General features: G+C 39.1%; 1 protein-coding gene across 1 annotated transcript in view; it reads right to left on the bottom strand.

Annotated features, from left to right (window-relative positions):
• Positions 1-7,051: 7,051 nt before the first annotated feature.
• HPSE (heparanase) overlaps positions 7,052-17,715 on the bottom strand; it is a 48,745-nt gene continuing 38,081 nt past the window's right edge. Inside the window, exons 9-12 of the mRNA XM_040237243.1 lie at positions 17,556-17,670; positions 14,358-14,476; positions 13,049-13,195; positions 7,052-7,848 (exon numbers count right to left, since the gene is read on the bottom strand). Coding sequence (XP_040093177.1) covers positions 7,689-7,848; positions 13,049-13,195; positions 14,358-14,476; positions 17,556-17,670 — 541 coding nt within the window. The 3' untranslated portion in view covers positions 7,052-7,688. The remainder of the gene's footprint in view (positions 7,849-13,048; positions 13,196-14,357; positions 14,477-17,555; positions 17,671-17,715) is intronic.

Raw genomic sequence — 17,715 nt, forward strand, 5'->3', positions numbered from 1 at the left:
ATTGCGCAAATGAAAACCTTAAATTTGATAGTCAATTCAGAGTTTGTATAACCCAGAGGCAGTGAGTGTGTGGGAGCCTGTGAAATTGCAGCTGGAACATCTGGGCTGAGCACTTCATTCTAGTCAACTCCTGGGTGGCCCTTTGTGCCAGGCCCCTTGACAGGCACTTTACATGTATTATCCCATTTAATCATTACTGAGTGACTGTGGGCAAGTCTTGCGTTTGAATTTTAGTGTTCCAGGGAATTAGGTTAAACTGCCTATCTTTAAAACCACGATCAGTAATTCAGTGATATCTTGAGTCTCCAGTGGTGGTGGTCAAGGAACTGGTCCTTAATAAATTTAGGAAACGAGTTCACAACTAGTTCAGACTCATGTGCATCCAATCGGTGATGCCGTCCAACCATCTCATCCTCTGTCTTCCCCTTCTCCTCCTTCCAGCATTATGGGGAAGAAGAACCATAATGAACGTGGAAGGGCTTCCATTCTGAACGCTCTGTTTAGTTGTAGACAGCGGGATCCAGGCACTGGGAAATTTTATTCTATATTTGTAAAGGAAAAGACACATTCTCCTGTATCTGTTTATTCTCAGCTACAGCACTATATGACTTATGACACCAGACGTGTGGATTTTCCACACATCAAACACTTCTGCAACACCCAAGTGTCCTGAAATTTTACTCAATCCTGGCGCTATCTAGCTGGAGTTTGCATCAGCTCCCACAGGTTTTAGGCTGAGTCCTATAAGATTGTTGATAGTCCCCTTTCAGTGAAAGTGGCTCAGTTGTGTCTGACTCTTTGGGACCCCATGGACTGTAGCCCACCAGGCTCCTCCTTGCATGAAATTCTCTAGACAAGAATACTGGAGTGGGTTGCCATTTCCTTCTCCAGGGGATATTCCCAACCCAGGTATCGAACACAGGTCTCCTTCAGTGCAGGTGTGTTCTTTACCTTCTGAGCCACCAGCAAAGCCCATCAAAAGTCTAGGTTGTCCCCTGTGCTTCCGAGCTATCCTTGTTGGGGAGGAAAAATGTTTTCCTCTGCCTCTCTAGGTTCTTTTGACTAGTCTCAGACTTAATTGACATGCTGCTGCTGCTGCTAAGTCGCTTCAGTCGTGTCTGACTCTGTGCGACCCCATAGATGGCAGCCCACCAGGCTCCCTCGTCCCCGGGATTCTCCAGGCAAGAACACTGGAGTGGGTTGCCATTTCCTTCTCCAATGCATGAAAGTGAAAAGTGAAAGGGAAGCCGCTCAGTCATGCACCCTCAGTCATGTCTGACTCTTTGCAACCCCATGGACTGCAGCCTACCAGGCTCCTCCATCCATGGGATTTTCCAGGCTAGAGTACTGGAGTGGGGGGCCATTGACAGATTAATAAGAGAAAGTAAAATTTAATTACATTTGTAGGAGGAATCCTAACATGAGAGCCCCCAGAGACAGTCAGGTAAAATGATGTATATATGATCTCCTGGACTAAAGAGAAATTATAGGGGTCTGGGACTTCAAAGAGAAAGATATTTCACAGAGAGAACAAGAAGAGCAAATGTTTGGTAAACAAATATTTACTGGGCCATATAGAAATAATAGGACACAGAATTTTATTTTTTTATCAAATGTTTTTTAAATGAAGTTTCATTTATTTGTTTATTTTATTTTATTTTATTTTGGTCATGCTGCTTGGCTTGTGGGATCTTATTTCCCTGGCCAGGGATTGAACCTGTGGCCCCTGCAGTGGAAGCTGAAGTCCTAACCCCTTGACTGCCAGGGAATTCCCCAGACAGAGAATTTTAACAAACAGATTTTGCTAGGTTCCTCCCTGTCTACCAAACCTAGCTCACACTGTACTGTACTTATCTATGGTGATAGCTCCCTTCCTGGAACACATCCTCTTTCTCCAGTTTGTAGGCAGTTGAAGAGGGAAGGAGATAAAAACTCTTCCTGATCCATTTTTTTTTTTTTTTTTAGAAAACAACCAGTCTACAGTAATCCTCACGCCAAAGAGACATATTTTGGAGTGATAAATTTTGCTCCCAGGTGGCACAGTGGTAAAAGAATCCACCTGCCAACGCAGGAGACTCAAGAGACACAGGTTTGATCCCTGGGTCAGGAAGATCTCCTGGAGTGAGAAATGGCAACCCACTCCAGTATTCTTGCCTGGAAAATCCCACGGACAGAGGAGCCTGGTGGGTTGCAGTCCATGGGGTTGCAAAGAGTCAGACATGACTGAGGGTGCATGCATTTGCCATTGTTATACTGGCTATAAATTGGAGGTTCCCAAGACCCAGATTAATTTACTAGAGTGACTCAGCGAACTTAGGAAAACATTTCACTTACCAATGATCAGTTTTGCTTTTTTTTTTTTTAAAAAAAATAGAAGAACATGACTATGAAACAGACAGATGGAAGAGATGAACAGGGCAAGCACAGAGCTTCCACTCTCTAGACAGATACCACTCTCCCATTACCACCATGTGTTCCCAACCCTGAAGCCCTTGAACCCTGTTCCTTTGGGGTTTTATGGAGGCCTCATTATATCGGCATGATTGACAAAATCACTAGCCATTGATGACTGAACTCAGTCTTTCGTCCTTTTGCCCCCTCTGGAGGTCTGAGTGGGAGTAAAAGTTCCAACTCACTAACAGGTGGTTGGTTCTTCTTGCTGCTAGCCTCCATCCTGCAGGACGTCCCACTCCAGTATTCTTGCCTGGAGAATTCTATGGACAGAGGAAGGAGCCTGGCTACATACACTCCATAGGGTCACATAGAGTCAGACACAACTGAGCGATTAACACGGTCACTTCTAAAAGTCCCCTCTTTAGTATAAATTCTGCTGCGCTCAAAGGGGGTTCCTTACGAATGAGATAAGACACTCTTACCACTCAGGAAATTCTAAGGGTTTCAGGAACTTTGTGCCAAGAACTGGGGGCAAAGATCAAATCTTTTTCTTACATGACAATATTATATAAATATTCTTAAATATGTGTTCCATATATAAATGTTATATATACATGGATATGTATATAGAAGTCAGAGGGGGACTTAAAGGTATAGGCATTCTAGTCCTAATAGAAACTTAACCTGCATAAACTTCTTCCTTCCTTAAAGATACAAACAGGCAAGTGTTTGCAATCAGGTCACTAGACTCAGCTTAGGACATTTTCTGTGAAAATAAAAGACATGCTCCAAGGATGAGAGAGCAGTAGCATGCTGAAGTATACTTGCTCCAGCTGGCTATGCAACTTACTCTTTCAGAAGCTGGAAACAGATGAGCTCACTGTTAGAGACACATAACTGGAGGGCAGTGATAAATAGCAACCTAGAGACTGCCATTCATTTGCAGCCAAAACAAATAGACTGAGACAGATAAGCACTTCAGGTAAAGGGTCATACGCCTGCCTCTGGGGATGAGGTACATTCTAAAGTGGCTGCCTTTGCTGGTCTAGCCATCCAAGGTGGACTTTTCCTACCTATCACCCACCCCTACCCGCCCCCAGTTATAAATGTTACAATAGTTTGCCAGTTGGGATCTGCCACAGAGGGATAGGCATTCTTGCAACCCTGATTCAGTGGAGGACAATAGAGAGCTTCTGAGGATGCACTGACCCTAGGATAAGGGTACTCTTTGAGGATGTGGGTCTTCATAGGGTTTCTGATGTTTAGGCCAAGGGTCAGCATTGCCAGAGAATACCTCCTGATCACACAACCATCCTCCTCTGTGTGTTCTATTAAATTAATTAAACAAGGAGGTTATTAGACTGATGTGATTCTGTTCTGTGGTGGTCTAAATGCATACCTGCTCAGTCACTTTAATTGGTAATTACCTCAGGGTTAGGCGATTAAAATACTAAGGATAATCAGTCACAAATAGCCAAACTAAGTTTCAAATGATAGCCAGATAATTTCTTTTTTCCTGTTTCCACACTTTCTTTGTATGTCTTTCCCTTGGCTCCTGTCTGAAGAGAGTTCCTAACCACTTTCAGTTTGGCCTTAAAACTATTTTATGTGAAGCAGATGTTCTTTGTGAAAATTATAACTGACAATAAAGTGAGTATGAAATGATACCTGCTAAGAAACATGAGAATAATAAGAGAAAAGTTATGAAAGGCATCCATGTTTCTCAGTGGTACTGGTGGAACTGAACTCTCATTGCCTACTGCAGCAAATTCAACAACAAACCTCAATACTGGCTTTTCCTTTTCCTCCATCTCACTCTCCCTGATCTCTCATGCCTGCTTCCAGAGATCCCAAATAAACTACTGGACCCCAAGTCCTTATCTCAGACTTTGCTTTAGATGACCCCAACATCTGCTACCTAAGCATAGGAAGGGGTTGAACCCAACACGCTAGTGGTTCTATATCCTGTTTCTAGATTCTCTAATCAAATGCTAATTGTTACCGTACTTGGTATAGAGGCCCTGAACTGGTAATTCTGTTAACTCTGGCTAGGATAGTAAATTTGTAACTTTGGCATGAGAAAATGACATTTTCGTACAAATTGTGTTTATATAGGTTTTGTAATTAATGTTGTTTTTAAGGTGTTTAAATGCTTAGGGAACTTGATCTACTAAATTTTTGTGTGATTTTTTTTAGATGTATAAGAATTTTTTTAAATTGTGTTAAAAATTTTTTAAGGTATGTTTAGAAATATTTTGTTAAATATGCAGATTTGCCTTATTAAGTTTGTTGTGCTGCAGTTTCAGGTAAACTAGCCTTGTTAGTGTCCTTTGAAAGGTCTATGGGAATGTAAATAAACATGTAAGTTGCATTTGATAAAGTAACCTAAGAACTAATTTAAAAACTAGTGGACTATCATCAACCATACAAAAATAAACGTCTAAACTGCTATAGGAGGAAAGAAATACGACTAAAGCTACTCAGATGATGGGGATGGCGTTGAAACTGCTGTTTGAACAGGGCCTTTTCCCTTTTTTTTTTAATATTTATTTATTTGTTGTGCCAGGTGTTAGCTGCAGCATGGGGGATCTTCCATCTTTGCTGTGACATGTGGAATCTTTGGGGCTTCCCAGGTGGCACCAGTGGTAAAGAATCCGCCTGCCAATGCAGGAGGCATGAAAGACTCGGGATCAATCCCTGGGTGGGGAAGATCCCCTGGAGGACAGAATGGCAACCTACTCTGGTGTTCTTGCCTGGGAAAACCATGGACAGAAGAGCCTGGTAGGCTATAGACCATAGGGTCGCACAGAGGTGGACATGAACGACTCTGAAGCAACTTAGCACGCACGTGGGATCTTTAGTTGCAGCATGTGGGATCTAGTTCCCTGACCAGGGATCGAAGCTGGGCCCTCTGCACTGGGAGCTTGGAGCCTTAGCCACTTGACCACCAGGGAAGCCCTTGGGTCTTAATAAACATGAAAGTTTGCCGCGTAGAGAGGACGGTTAGAAGAGTCCAGATGCAGAGCCGAAGGAGCAGCACTAAAGGTACAGAAGCAAAAGGGGAAGGAGGCTGTTTGTCCAGATTGTTCAACCAGCGTGTGGGCGGGAGAGCAGAATTCATGGGGTAAGCAGCAAGAACTGAGGCCAAAGAAAACAGCCCGTGCTGTTCTGGAAGGGCCTATCTGCTAAGGGAATGGAGAGCCATTTTAATTTTTAAGCACATTTTAAGCCCATTTAAGCCAATTAAAATTTTTAAGAATTTTAAGCAAAGTCAAAGAGACCAATTAGGAGATTATAACAATACCAGTGAAAAATTGGGCCTTGAATTTATTAAGTGGCAGAAGGGACAGGGAGAAGAAAAATAGACTGGATTGAACTTTGATCATGATCTGATCTCCATGATGAGGGAGGGAATTATGTTTGTGCCTGATGGTCTCTTTTCTTCAAGGTCAACTCTTGGTGTAGGGAAGGCTGAAAGGACAAACAAAGGTCAAGGTGTAAATAAAGTGGTGAAGGAAACAAGGGTTCTGTAGGCTTATGCTTTATTAAAAGAATAATCATTGTAACATTAGGTTACAAAAATTACTTTATTTCAAATGTGAAAATATAAAAACCACTGACATATAAAATTTAAAAATATTAAAGCAACCAAACTTTAGGTACCAGCTTTAGCTCCTTATAAATGTACTTAAATGAGACAATATTCATAACAGGCATAAATATAATTATATTTCTTAGAATTAAGATACAGGAGAAAATAATACATTCTGTTACTGATAAAAGCGGGAGCTGAGGTGGTCAATGTCATAGACTTTTCAACACCCTCTCCATTCCAAAAGATTATTAGGAGACAATTGGAGGAATCTCACTGATGTTGGCAGTCCGAGACAGTGGCTATGCAACCCTCTCCTGGCCAAGGACACAGGAAGAGAGGTTTGCTGAGAGAACCTCTGAGACGTTCAAAAGTCTATGAAGAAGACAGAAAAAGTGGCTCATCTTTCTCTGGCTACTGCCAGGTCTGAATGGGCCCATGGAATAGCTACAGACATCATGCCTCCAGCTTGAGAATGAAGCTAGTGACAGAGCAGAGAGATATAAGCAACCTGTTTCTTTGGTGACATTTTCAGCAGTGGAGCTCACCCAACTTGAACTTCTCATTATGTGGGATTACGAAGGCAACCCACTCCAGTATTCTTGCCTGGAGAATCCCATGGACGGAGGAGCCTGGTGGGCTACAGTCCACGGGGTCGCAAAGAGTCGGACACGACTGAGCGACTTCAGTTTCACTTTCACTTTCACGAATGTCTGGTGGTTCAAGCCACTGGAATCAGGGTTTTCTGTTACTTGCAGCCAACTAAAGCAAGAATTTAAGGTAAATTAAAGGTAAGCATGGGGCTTCTCTGGTGGCTTAGACAGTAGAGAATCTGCCTGCAATGAGAGAGACCTGGGTTCGATCCCTGGGTCGCGAAGATCCTCTGGAGAAGGGAATGGCAACCACTCCAGTATTCTTGCCTGGAGAATTCCATGGACAGAGGAGCCTGGTGGGCTGCAGTCCATAGGGTCTCAAAGAGTTGGACACAACTGCGTGACTAACAGAGATAAACATGAACAGATGGTTGTAATGTGTGGAGTTAAATTTTCTCCTCCTGGTAAATCAATTTCATTTGCAGTCATTTTTTATTTCATTTGAAGTGTATATAACCCCTTCCCTCTGAATTGTCATTAATCTTTTTAAAAAATACTATCACATCTAGCCATCTGTCTTCTCACATGGTATTACTGACAAAGACAAACAGAACAAAGGGAAGGGAAACAGCAGCTGAACTCAGCTCTCCGTTAAGATGCAAAGAGATTGTCTCTCTTTCATAGATGATTTGGACCTTGCGATAGTAAACTTTTTCTATAGCAGCCAGTAGAGATAGCATATGAGGGAAGAATCTGACAGTTTCCTAGTAACTGTTTTATTTTAAATAAAAACAACTAAATACTTTCTTGAAACTAATAATATATCCTTCACATACTTGGCTCCTGGCTGTGTTATATTATGTACATTTTTAATAACCTTAAAATACTACATGTAAACATATAACCATGGTGTTTGGCATTATTAGCAGGGGTCCACTTAGAACAAAATTCTGTGCTAAATCACATACTGAGAGTCTCCCAAGGACTTGAAATCTCCCACCCATTGGGTCTGTAATATATCTGCTCGCCTTCCTATAGTTTGAATTTTGCTTTCCTCTTATCAATACACTTAAAAAATCAATCTCCAGGCTAGTACATGTCTTTCATTTTCAGATACAAGCAGCAACTTTGGCATTTCTTATCACAAAAAATCCGTATGAGAAAGGTGGCATGCCCAGTGAACTTCCTGGGTGGAGAGGTTTTTCTGTCAAAGCTGGCAGGGTTTGTTCGTCCACCATCTTCAGAATCTGGTCATTGAGCTGGACAGATCTGCAAAGGGGAAAGATGCGTCCAGGTTAGCCAAGCTGTACATCTTCCATCTACTCTATAAAAGTCCTGAGAACTTTTTAAGGCCCCAGTTTTTTTTTCTGTGGCAGTTTATATCATGTAACTTGTATTTGAACACTATGTCAGGTAGGTATTTGACTGAGATGAACTTTAAGCTACACTGGTAGAGCTGAACAGTTGTGACAGAAACCATATGGTCTGCAAAGCCCCCAAATATTTACTATCTGGCCCTTTACAGAAAATGAAGCACATACAATCCATACTAGGCCAGATGACGGAGGTGTAAAAAGGATGAAGATGACATACGTCTGGATTTGTGGCATTTTCGGGGGGGAATGGTAAGTAATTGTAAACATCTAGATATGAAGCAAATATATAGGATGGAATATGAGTTGCATAAATTTAACATACAAAATGACCGTCAATTTCCCACTTGTAACTATGTCCATAAACCCTCTTACTCCCCTTCTCCCAGGAGGTATGTATTCATTTTCTTAAGGTTTTAAGCTACTTTGGTAGAATATATATTGCTGTGGTGAAGAAAAAATGATTTTCTTTAGCTAAACCATGGATTTAAAAAGATAATTATGTTTTCTTTGCATCTTACTATTAAAATTTAAATAAAAAACGGAGTCAAAAATAGAAAAAAATCAAGGACAAGTGTTATGTATATTTATTATTATTGAAATCAAATTAATATATATTTGGGCTTCCCTGGTGGCTCAGACGGTAAAGAATCTGCCTGCAATGTGGGAGACTGCAACCCAGGGATGCAATGTTCCATCCTTGGGTTGGGAAGATCCCCTGGAGGAGGGTATGGTAATCCACTCCAGAGTTCTTGCCTGGAGAATCCCCATGCACAGTGGGGCCTGGTGAGCTACGATTCATGAGGTCACAAAAAGTCGGACACGACTGAAGCAACTAAACATAGCAATATATTCTTACGGCAACAAATCTTATATAAGTAAGAGCTTAGGAAGAAAAGCGCTCTACTTTTAGTTTTATTGATACTTACTTCCATAATTCTAAATGATATTTTTATCTCTTTTATCTTTTTCTTAAATGGTTTTTATGTTATGAAATTTTTATAAAGAAAAAATTTTATATTGTTGAAAATTTAGATTAATGCCAGAGTTTATGTCATACATGTAATACATATATTATATGTAGAATACTTATAACAGTGCCTTGTACATAGTAAGCATGTAAAAGTATTATCTATCATCATCCTTATTATGCAGATAAATAAATACAACAGAAGCAAACTATCTCATGACCGTTTTTAAGATTTTGATGTATATTTCTTCATCTCTTTTTTATGTATGTATGAACATACATATTTTCATATGGACAAAAATGAGCATACAGTATATAGTCTCTTAAAACGTGATTCTTTTCCCCTTAACATATCCTAACTTTTGCTCATACCATTAAACATTCATCCACTGCATCATTCTAATGACTGCACAAGATTCCATTGTACGAGCATATTAGTTTATTTACTGAATTGTCTAGTGTTAGACACTTGTTTGTTTCCAGTTTAGCACTGTTATAAAGTTTTCATTTTTAAAGAGCTCTCACACTCTATCCTTACTAAGTATCAGTCAGCAGAGAAATTAGTTTCCATCATTCCTTGCTTAAATGCCCAGTTGTGGGCTCTGTTCCTAAAGATGTAATAAGATAACCATAATTGTGCTGAAGGCTAACAAGCCTGCATTGCAGTTACACTCAGCTCACATGTACCCGATCTTTGTCTCAGCACCTATATCACAGTACTTCCTGCCAAGGGTGGAGGAGGAAACGCCACGACTACCATCAGGAAACCGCAAACAAAAATAGGTCTTGACAACATCTCTAAATGGTGATAGTTAGAGCTCTTCTGCAAGAGACTGAGGACTGTGACAGCAGTGCACAAAAATGTTTCCGAAAGTCTTTAGGAGAGGTCACAGGATTTAAAGGTAAGTCTGATCACTGTAAATTAATGCTGCTCTGGGTTAAGATGATGAAACATGGGCAAGATAATATCTTGCCATGTTGACACTGTTTAATCAGCTATGAATATAGCTAAAGGGTGTTATCCGTATACTGAGTGTAAGCTTAAAGCATGCGGAATATTTCCTCATCGGGCTGGCCAATAAGGTTAAGGTTTTATTTGAAGGAAGTGTCTTATTTCCTATTTCTAAGTTAGTAATATGGTGACAAGAAATAGAAGACATGCTTGTCAAGTTTCAGACCAAATAGAGCTGGAAGGAATTAGCAAGCAACAGATTTGGTAGAATTGGAGAAGGTGGGCAAAATTCATCTGAGATAACTATAAAATACTGCTTTTATGTTAACGTATATTCAGTTCAAATATTTATTAAATACTTATGATACAGGACCTTATATGGGCACTATACAAGTTATTTAAGTGAAAACTAACTTTTTAAAGGTAATCATTATTTAACCCCCTGAGGTCGTTAGCATGAGCATGTGTGCAAACGGTGCATTCATTAAACGTATCATTGCAACATTTTAAAGAGAGAAAAATATAAGTAATATATAGTCATCAAAAAGAACTTAGGGTAATACAACAATGTCCACAATTTCACCAGTTTTCCAAGTATAAAGCATGAAATATATGATCAGAATGCAACAGGGTCTGGTAAAAAAAAGCATAGAGAAGAATCACTGAAAAAAATGGGCATATTGAGCCTGGAGAGAAGACAGTCCAATTGTCCTTCAAATATTTGAGAGTTATTCTGGAGAAAACAGAGCATTCTGTGTTGTTTCAGATTAAAAGTAGCAAACTCAAATGCCCTCGGGGTCAAGCAAGTGACATGTACCAGCAGTAGGACAGGCCTACGACAGCAGGGTCACATAGGGACTAAGGGGAACAGAGAGCTGGATGAGTTGTCTAAAGTGAATAATCCCAGTCCAGCTCCATCGAATTGGGAAAACACCCCAGAGTGGCCAGAGCACCTATTTTCAAAGGAAAGCTAGAAATCCAGATATTTTAATACTTGTCAATTTTTACAACATTGACACCTAATTGGAAATAAAAATTAACACAGAGTGTATGCTACTCTCCCCTACCAGAAAGAGAAAAAAAAAAAACCCTCTAAACCCACTTGTCCGCAGGCATGAAGTGCAGAGTCCATCCTCTGCTCCAGAGAATAGAACTAAGAGCAGCAGATGAAAGGCCCAAAGGCACCTTCTCCTTGCCACAGAGAGCAGTCACCAGCAGAGGCTGTGAGATCCAACAGAGAGGAAACAAACAGGGCTGAACGGCCCTAGATACCCATCTAAGGCTAAACGAAAATGATCTCGAAGACTTTGCGTTTTGCTGTGCCACTCAGGATCTTAGTTCTCCAACCAGGGATCGATCCTGTGACACCTGCATTGGGAGCACAGAGTCTCAACCACTGGACCACCAGCGAAGTCCTTCCTAAGATACATCTAACTCTACAACTGTTATTCAGTTACTTCAGAGAAGTTTTTCCCTTCTCGGCCTCAGACACAAATATGCTAAGAACTTTAAAAAGTGTCAAAATCCCCAAAGAGAGAAGTATCTGTTATTCAAATATACATTATTTATAACAGGGGGAAAAAAGTATGGGACAAAACAGTAGGAAAATGAGTAAGCAAACCATGGTATTTTATAAAACGTGCAGCCCATTAAAATGTCTACAAAGACTATAAATGGAAAGATACTTGGGAAAACTTGTGGGTTCTCCTTCAATTTCTCCTATTAGAAGTTGTATGATTACAGTTATCTATAGTAAAATAAAGGACAGGAAAAAAATCATGGAATGATACCCATCGTTAATAATGTTTGTCTGTGGGGATAGGCGGAGAAGGCAATGGCACCCCACTCCAGTACTCTTGCCTGGAAAATCCCATGGACAGAGGAGCCTGGTGGGCTGCAGTCGATGGAGTTGTGAAGAGTCAGACACGACGGAGCGACTTCACTTTTACTTTTCATTTTCATGCATTGGAGTAGGAAATGGCAACCCACTCCAGTGTTCTTGCCTGCAGCATCCCAGGGATGGAGGAGCCTGGTGGGCTGCCGTCTATGGGGTCGCACAGAGTTGGACACGACTAAAGTGACTTTAGCAGCATGGGGATAGGACTTTGGATAAAGCATGTTTATGGCACTTTTTCAGGTTCTGATGCTGTCACTGAAAAAATCACTCATAGAGCATTTGCGGAGATGGGAGCTCCACTAGAAGAGGAACTGGCAACCCACTCCAGTACTCTTGCCGAGATAATCCCATGGACAGAGGAGCTTGGCGGGCCAGAGCCCGTGGAGTGGCAAAGAGTCAGACACAACTGAGCAACTGAGCACACACACACATAGTGTGAGAAGAGCCATGAAGAAAAGAGCTCCTTCCAACACACGCTGGACAGAAATATTTGTCGTGCCTAACTCATTCTTGGGTATTCTGGTTTTAGAAAAGTATTTATTTATTTGGCTGCGTCTTATTTGCACATGCAGGATCTTCAGTCTTTATTATGGCATGCAAACTCTTAGTTGCAGCATATGGGATCTAGTTGCCTGACCGGGAATTAAACCCAGGTGCCCTGCATTGGGAGCATGGAGTGCTAACCATTGGACCACCGGGGAAGTCCCCTGGGTATTCTGTTGAATATAAGCTTTTTAAGACATATTCAATCATGGGCTTTTAAAAGTAAAATGTTTAAGAACCAACTTTAAATAATTCACCTAAAAGGCACATTTCTGACCACTCTTTTTCTTCACTCTAACCAATAAAAAGCTATTCTGATACTGTAAGAGAATCACATCCATGACACATGATATTTTATAGCAACTCCTATGCCTTTATATAGCAATTACATACAGGTATTTTTGCTTTAGTGACTGTATTACCAAGGATTATTTTTTTGGAGCAAATAATCTAAATGCATTGAGTGGATCCTGATATACATCAAGTTGTCTTGAAATGAAAACATTTCTGTAAGATAACTGCCATTTGTCTTCCCATCCTCTGCTTTGATTCTCCAAATGAGTTACACCTGTATTATTGTATATTCACATATAACTTTCTGAATATTAAGAATTGTTAGAACTTGAAATAGTTTATTTTTTTCTTTTGCTCCCTGTCAACACACAGTATTCTGGCAAATACCAATAAAATTCACTTTGGGTGAAAGTTTGAAATGAACCAAGGAAATTACTCACTTAGAAAGTAAGCCTTCGGGTCCTGAAGGTTTTACGAGGTATTTATCCACTTGATTGTTAAAAAAGTGATGTGGTAACTTCAAGTGCTTGGTGACATTATGGAGGTTTAAGGCATAGAGAGTTAAATCTCCTTCTTTATACCTAGGGCTGAAAGCAAATACATGAACTCAATAAAAGTGTTTATTTAATTTAAGCAATTAAGTAGTTGGTTACAATATAATCACAGATAATACTAAATGTATTTAGTACTTGGAGTGATGCTGCACCCTCTTTGCATCTTCCAGTTATGATAGTATCAGACTGCTGATGTGGTCCTGTTTTTAAAATGTGATAAAAATACTGCTCTTTACACAACCAGTTTCTGGGCTTTAGCACTTTTCGATCTTTGCTGCTTTGCCAGACTGACTTGTGAGGAAGTCAGTCGGCTCATACATGTTCAAACTTAGGAAAGCTAAATGATAAAAGGGAAATTTTGTGGGCTCATATGAATTCATATTATAAACCATATAAACCAAGACTTTTTCTAACCTTATGAAAAGACCAACACAAATAAGAAAGTTAAATCTACCGACATTTTACAGAATTTATCCACCTAAGTCATTCCCCACCAGTCCTAATGGGGCCACTCACCAAAAACAGAGTTCCCATTCAGTGAAATAGGAAACCGTGGATAGCCTTTGTAGCTAAAATTAATATTTTAGTATTATTCTATCAGGAAAGACAAACTGAAACTAAGAAGAGAAAAATTTCAAACTTAGGAATATTTTTTGCTACCTAAAGCCAGAGTACTGTACTATAAAAATCTCTATGGCCTCTCAATTCCAGAAACTGGGTTAAAACTTCTGAAAACATGAGAGTTGTTATCAGTCACCTTTTAATTTTTCTTCTTTATTAAATTAATCAGATATGATTCAAAATGATAAGTATAGTCACATAATTATTCACTCATATGAATTCATATTTATATTCATCCATAGTCATTCAATTGATTAATCATGCATATGAAATCTGTTTTATGTGCTTACATTTGTACTACTTTATTTAAATTCAGGATATATTTTTATTATGTATTATATTAATCAAATCATTGTACAAATCTTTGCTGGACTGTAAATGCCTACATTTAACCTTTTTTTTTTTTTTTAGCTTGACTCTGGCACCATATCACTATGAGAATGAAAACAAATAAAGGACAATGAGACACCTTAGATCCACTGTATAAATGGAAGACAGCAAGGTGTTAGAGTAGGAAGTTGTGTGCTTATTTATTAAAACTTGTTGATTGGTAAAGGGTGTGTTACACACTTACTGGTTGATGTTTGTGCAATGAAGATATACTCGAAGTTTGCGTCTGTCTGGACCTTTCACACTTGCCATTAACACTTTGTTGCCCACCAGTTTCTTGAACAGAAGAGAGAGCCAATAATCCTAGTTGGAGTGATTGGAGAGGGGAGGGACAAAATAGATCTTTACTTACTTTTTAACAAAAACAGTGTCAAACAAATAGCTATCCTACAAACAGTGTGATTGTTATCCTGGAGGTATTTAAAAAGGATTCATCTTTTGGTCTGTGTTGCCACTGTGAATCTTAGGGCAGTATCTTGTTGCTGCTGTTCATCACCAGAGGACTGTATTTCCATGATTCAGAGGGCTATGTCTGCTAGGAGATAGATCTCAAGAATATAACTGATTGCTCAGAGGCAGTTTAAATATTCTGTGTTGTCTGTCATCCAAGAATTCAAAACTCAAAGCAAAAATTTTAGATACACACTCACACACACATACACATACAGAGCCAAGTCTGAAAGATAAAAACTTCTGTCTGTGGAACAGACTAAAACAACTGCCTCTGAAACCTTAGTAAAATGCAGAATGTGGAAAACATTATAGAACAAATTACCTGGTTTGTTTAATTAATCAATTCCAAGGGACAAAAAAAAAGAGAGGGAGGGAGAAGTTAAAGATTAACAGGCTTAAGAGATATAATAAATGCTTAAAAAAGAGAAATAATATATGCAATATATGGACCTTGTTTGGATTCTGATATGAATAAACCAAATGCTAAAGACAGTTGAGACAGTAAGGAAAATGTGAAACACTGACTAAATATTTAATGATATTAAGAAGTTATTGTCAATATTTTAAAGTGTGATAATTATATTGTGTTATGTTTTTCCAAAGGAGAAACATACTTAAATACTTACAGATAAAATGATATACCTGAGGTTTGCTTAGAAGTAATCCAGTAAGTGGGAGGTGAGGGACAGGTAGGATTATGGATTAAACAAGATTAGGGCTTTATATATTTTTCCCTTTACTTTGAAATTTTTCATAATAAGAAAGTTATTTTTTAATTCACTAGATATATATAACGTCAACCCTTCCTCCCAGGTCTCCCACATTGCAGGTGGATTCTTTACCAGCTGAGCCACAGGGAAGCCCTTGAACTGAGATAAAGCAGATTTAATAGGCAAACAGCTTTTGTTTCTCTGCTTAAGATTTTACACTGGAGACTTAAGATTTTACAGAGAAGAATCAATTAAATGCTTTCAAAAGAGGCATAACTTTAGCATGGTTCTGTGAGGGTAGGTGAGTGGGTGGATAGAAAGCAAGCAGGTTAAGAGCCAGGATTTGTATAGGATTCTTTAGAATAACAAGACAGTGTGACCTCCAGCAAATCCCACAAGCATCCCTTAATTTGAACGTCCCCGTGTGAAAAATGAGAAAGCAAATCCACCCTGAATATTCATTGGAAGGACTGATGCCAAAGCTGAAACTTCAGTACTTTGGCCACCTGATGCAAAGAACCGACTCATTAGAAAAGATCCTGATGCTGGGAAAGATTGAGGGCGGGAGGAGAAGGGGACGACAGAGGATGAGATGGTTGGACAGCATCACCGACTCAATGGACATGAGTTTGAGCAAACTCCAGGAGACGGTGAGGGATAGGGAGGCCTGGCGTGCTGCAGTTCATGGGGTCACAAAGAACAGGAAACAACCTAGCCACTGAACAAGAACAACATTTGAAAAATGGGGAGTCAAGCCTGGCGTCTTGTGATGACCTAGAGGGGTGGGATGGGAGGAAAGAGGGAGGCTTAAAAGAGAGTGGATATATATATACACACATATATAAAATTATGATTTATTTGCATTGCACAGCAGAAACCAGCACATTATAAAGAAATTATCCTCCAATTAAACAATTAATAAATAGATGAATCTAAGACACCTGTGTTGCCACCTTCCAGGACTGTTACGCAAATCGAATAAGAAAACAGACATGTACAATCGGTTTAAGGCTGATTCTCTAGGATCCTGCAGATGTCAATGGTACCATTTACTCCTTCAAGTTTTTCTAGCTGACTTGTAAACCTTGAGGAAGAAATATATTTAGCATATATACAAAGAATTCTTAAGTCAAAAGTTTGTGTTTGAAGCTTTAGACAACCTTATAAATAGCTGGCATTATTTATAAAGAGTGACAGGGTAAGGTAGCGAATTTCTAGATATTGTACTTAGAGCACATTGTGAAGAAATTATTAACTTCTCTTCCTTGTTCAAGGTCCATTTAAGAAATGGCCAGTAGTAGATTTTGGATATTTGTTCAATGAAATGATCATACTTGGTTTAACTCATTTTATAAATGACTTGGGGAAGAGATTCCATTTTGTAGAAATGTTTTATTATGAACAGAGTGCTCCATGAGCTTGGACCACTATAGATTAAAATCAATTTTAGGGGGATATCTATAAACCACAAAAGCCTAGCTTTTATTTGGCATGTGCTTTTTGCAGACCTTCTTAGCTTTCCTACAGTGTTCAAATAATTCCCGTAGGAATTATTCTTAGAAAACAGATATTCTCAAATGCTATTTTAGACAACAAAAATCAAGGTCATACTTCTCAGAGTTATATCTATACTATTCATATATATATCTTCAAGGTGCTTTTTATATGGAAGGCTACAGTTCCTGATTTAGCACCAGATGTAGGGTGTTGGATGTTGGAGATAGGGTGGAAATGAGACTTTATTCATAAATATCTTGAAGATTATTAACAAAATAGCCAATCTTAGGGTGATATTTTTGAACAAATACATGGTACTAGGTTATCTAAAAGTTAAATAAATGATGATTTCATGACGTAAAAACATTTTGAAACTTTGGATACTAATGGCAATTTCAACTTTGATTTACTTTGAAAAATAGTTGATTCAAGTTTGTTATCATGTAAAATTCAAGTCATAAAATTTCAAATTACCCCTCTTTTTAAAAAAAATCTCATAGTGACTCATGTTGAAATTATTATTTCTGGGTCTCAATTTCTCGAGACACAAAAATGTTACAATGGGTTTCTTCTAAGATTTCTTCCAGTCCACCTTTCCATGGTTTGGCTACTTACTAAGAGCGCTGAATTTAACGAGAGAATTGACTCCTCATAAAAGCTTAAAATGGGCAACCTCAGTAATTTAAACAACTCACAATAATAGGAAAATAATGGTCACTTACAGGCAAAGGTTCAAAATTTCCATCCACTAGGTGGTAGTTTCCAGCTCCAAACAACACTTGCCTCATCACCACTTCTATGCCCATTCTGGCCGACAGGCCCAATTTATCCAGCCACCTGGAACAGAGTGAGGCCAAGCTTTCTTCAGATTTGGAAAACAAA

Source organism: Oryx dammah, unplaced genomic scaffold (genome assembly GCF_014754425.2).
Source record: "Oryx dammah isolate SB20612 unplaced genomic scaffold, SCBI_Odam_1.1 HiC_scaffold_3, whole genome shotgun sequence".
In the NCBI taxonomy this organism is placed as follows: domain Eukaryota; kingdom Metazoa; phylum Chordata; class Mammalia; order Artiodactyla; family Bovidae; genus Oryx; species Oryx dammah.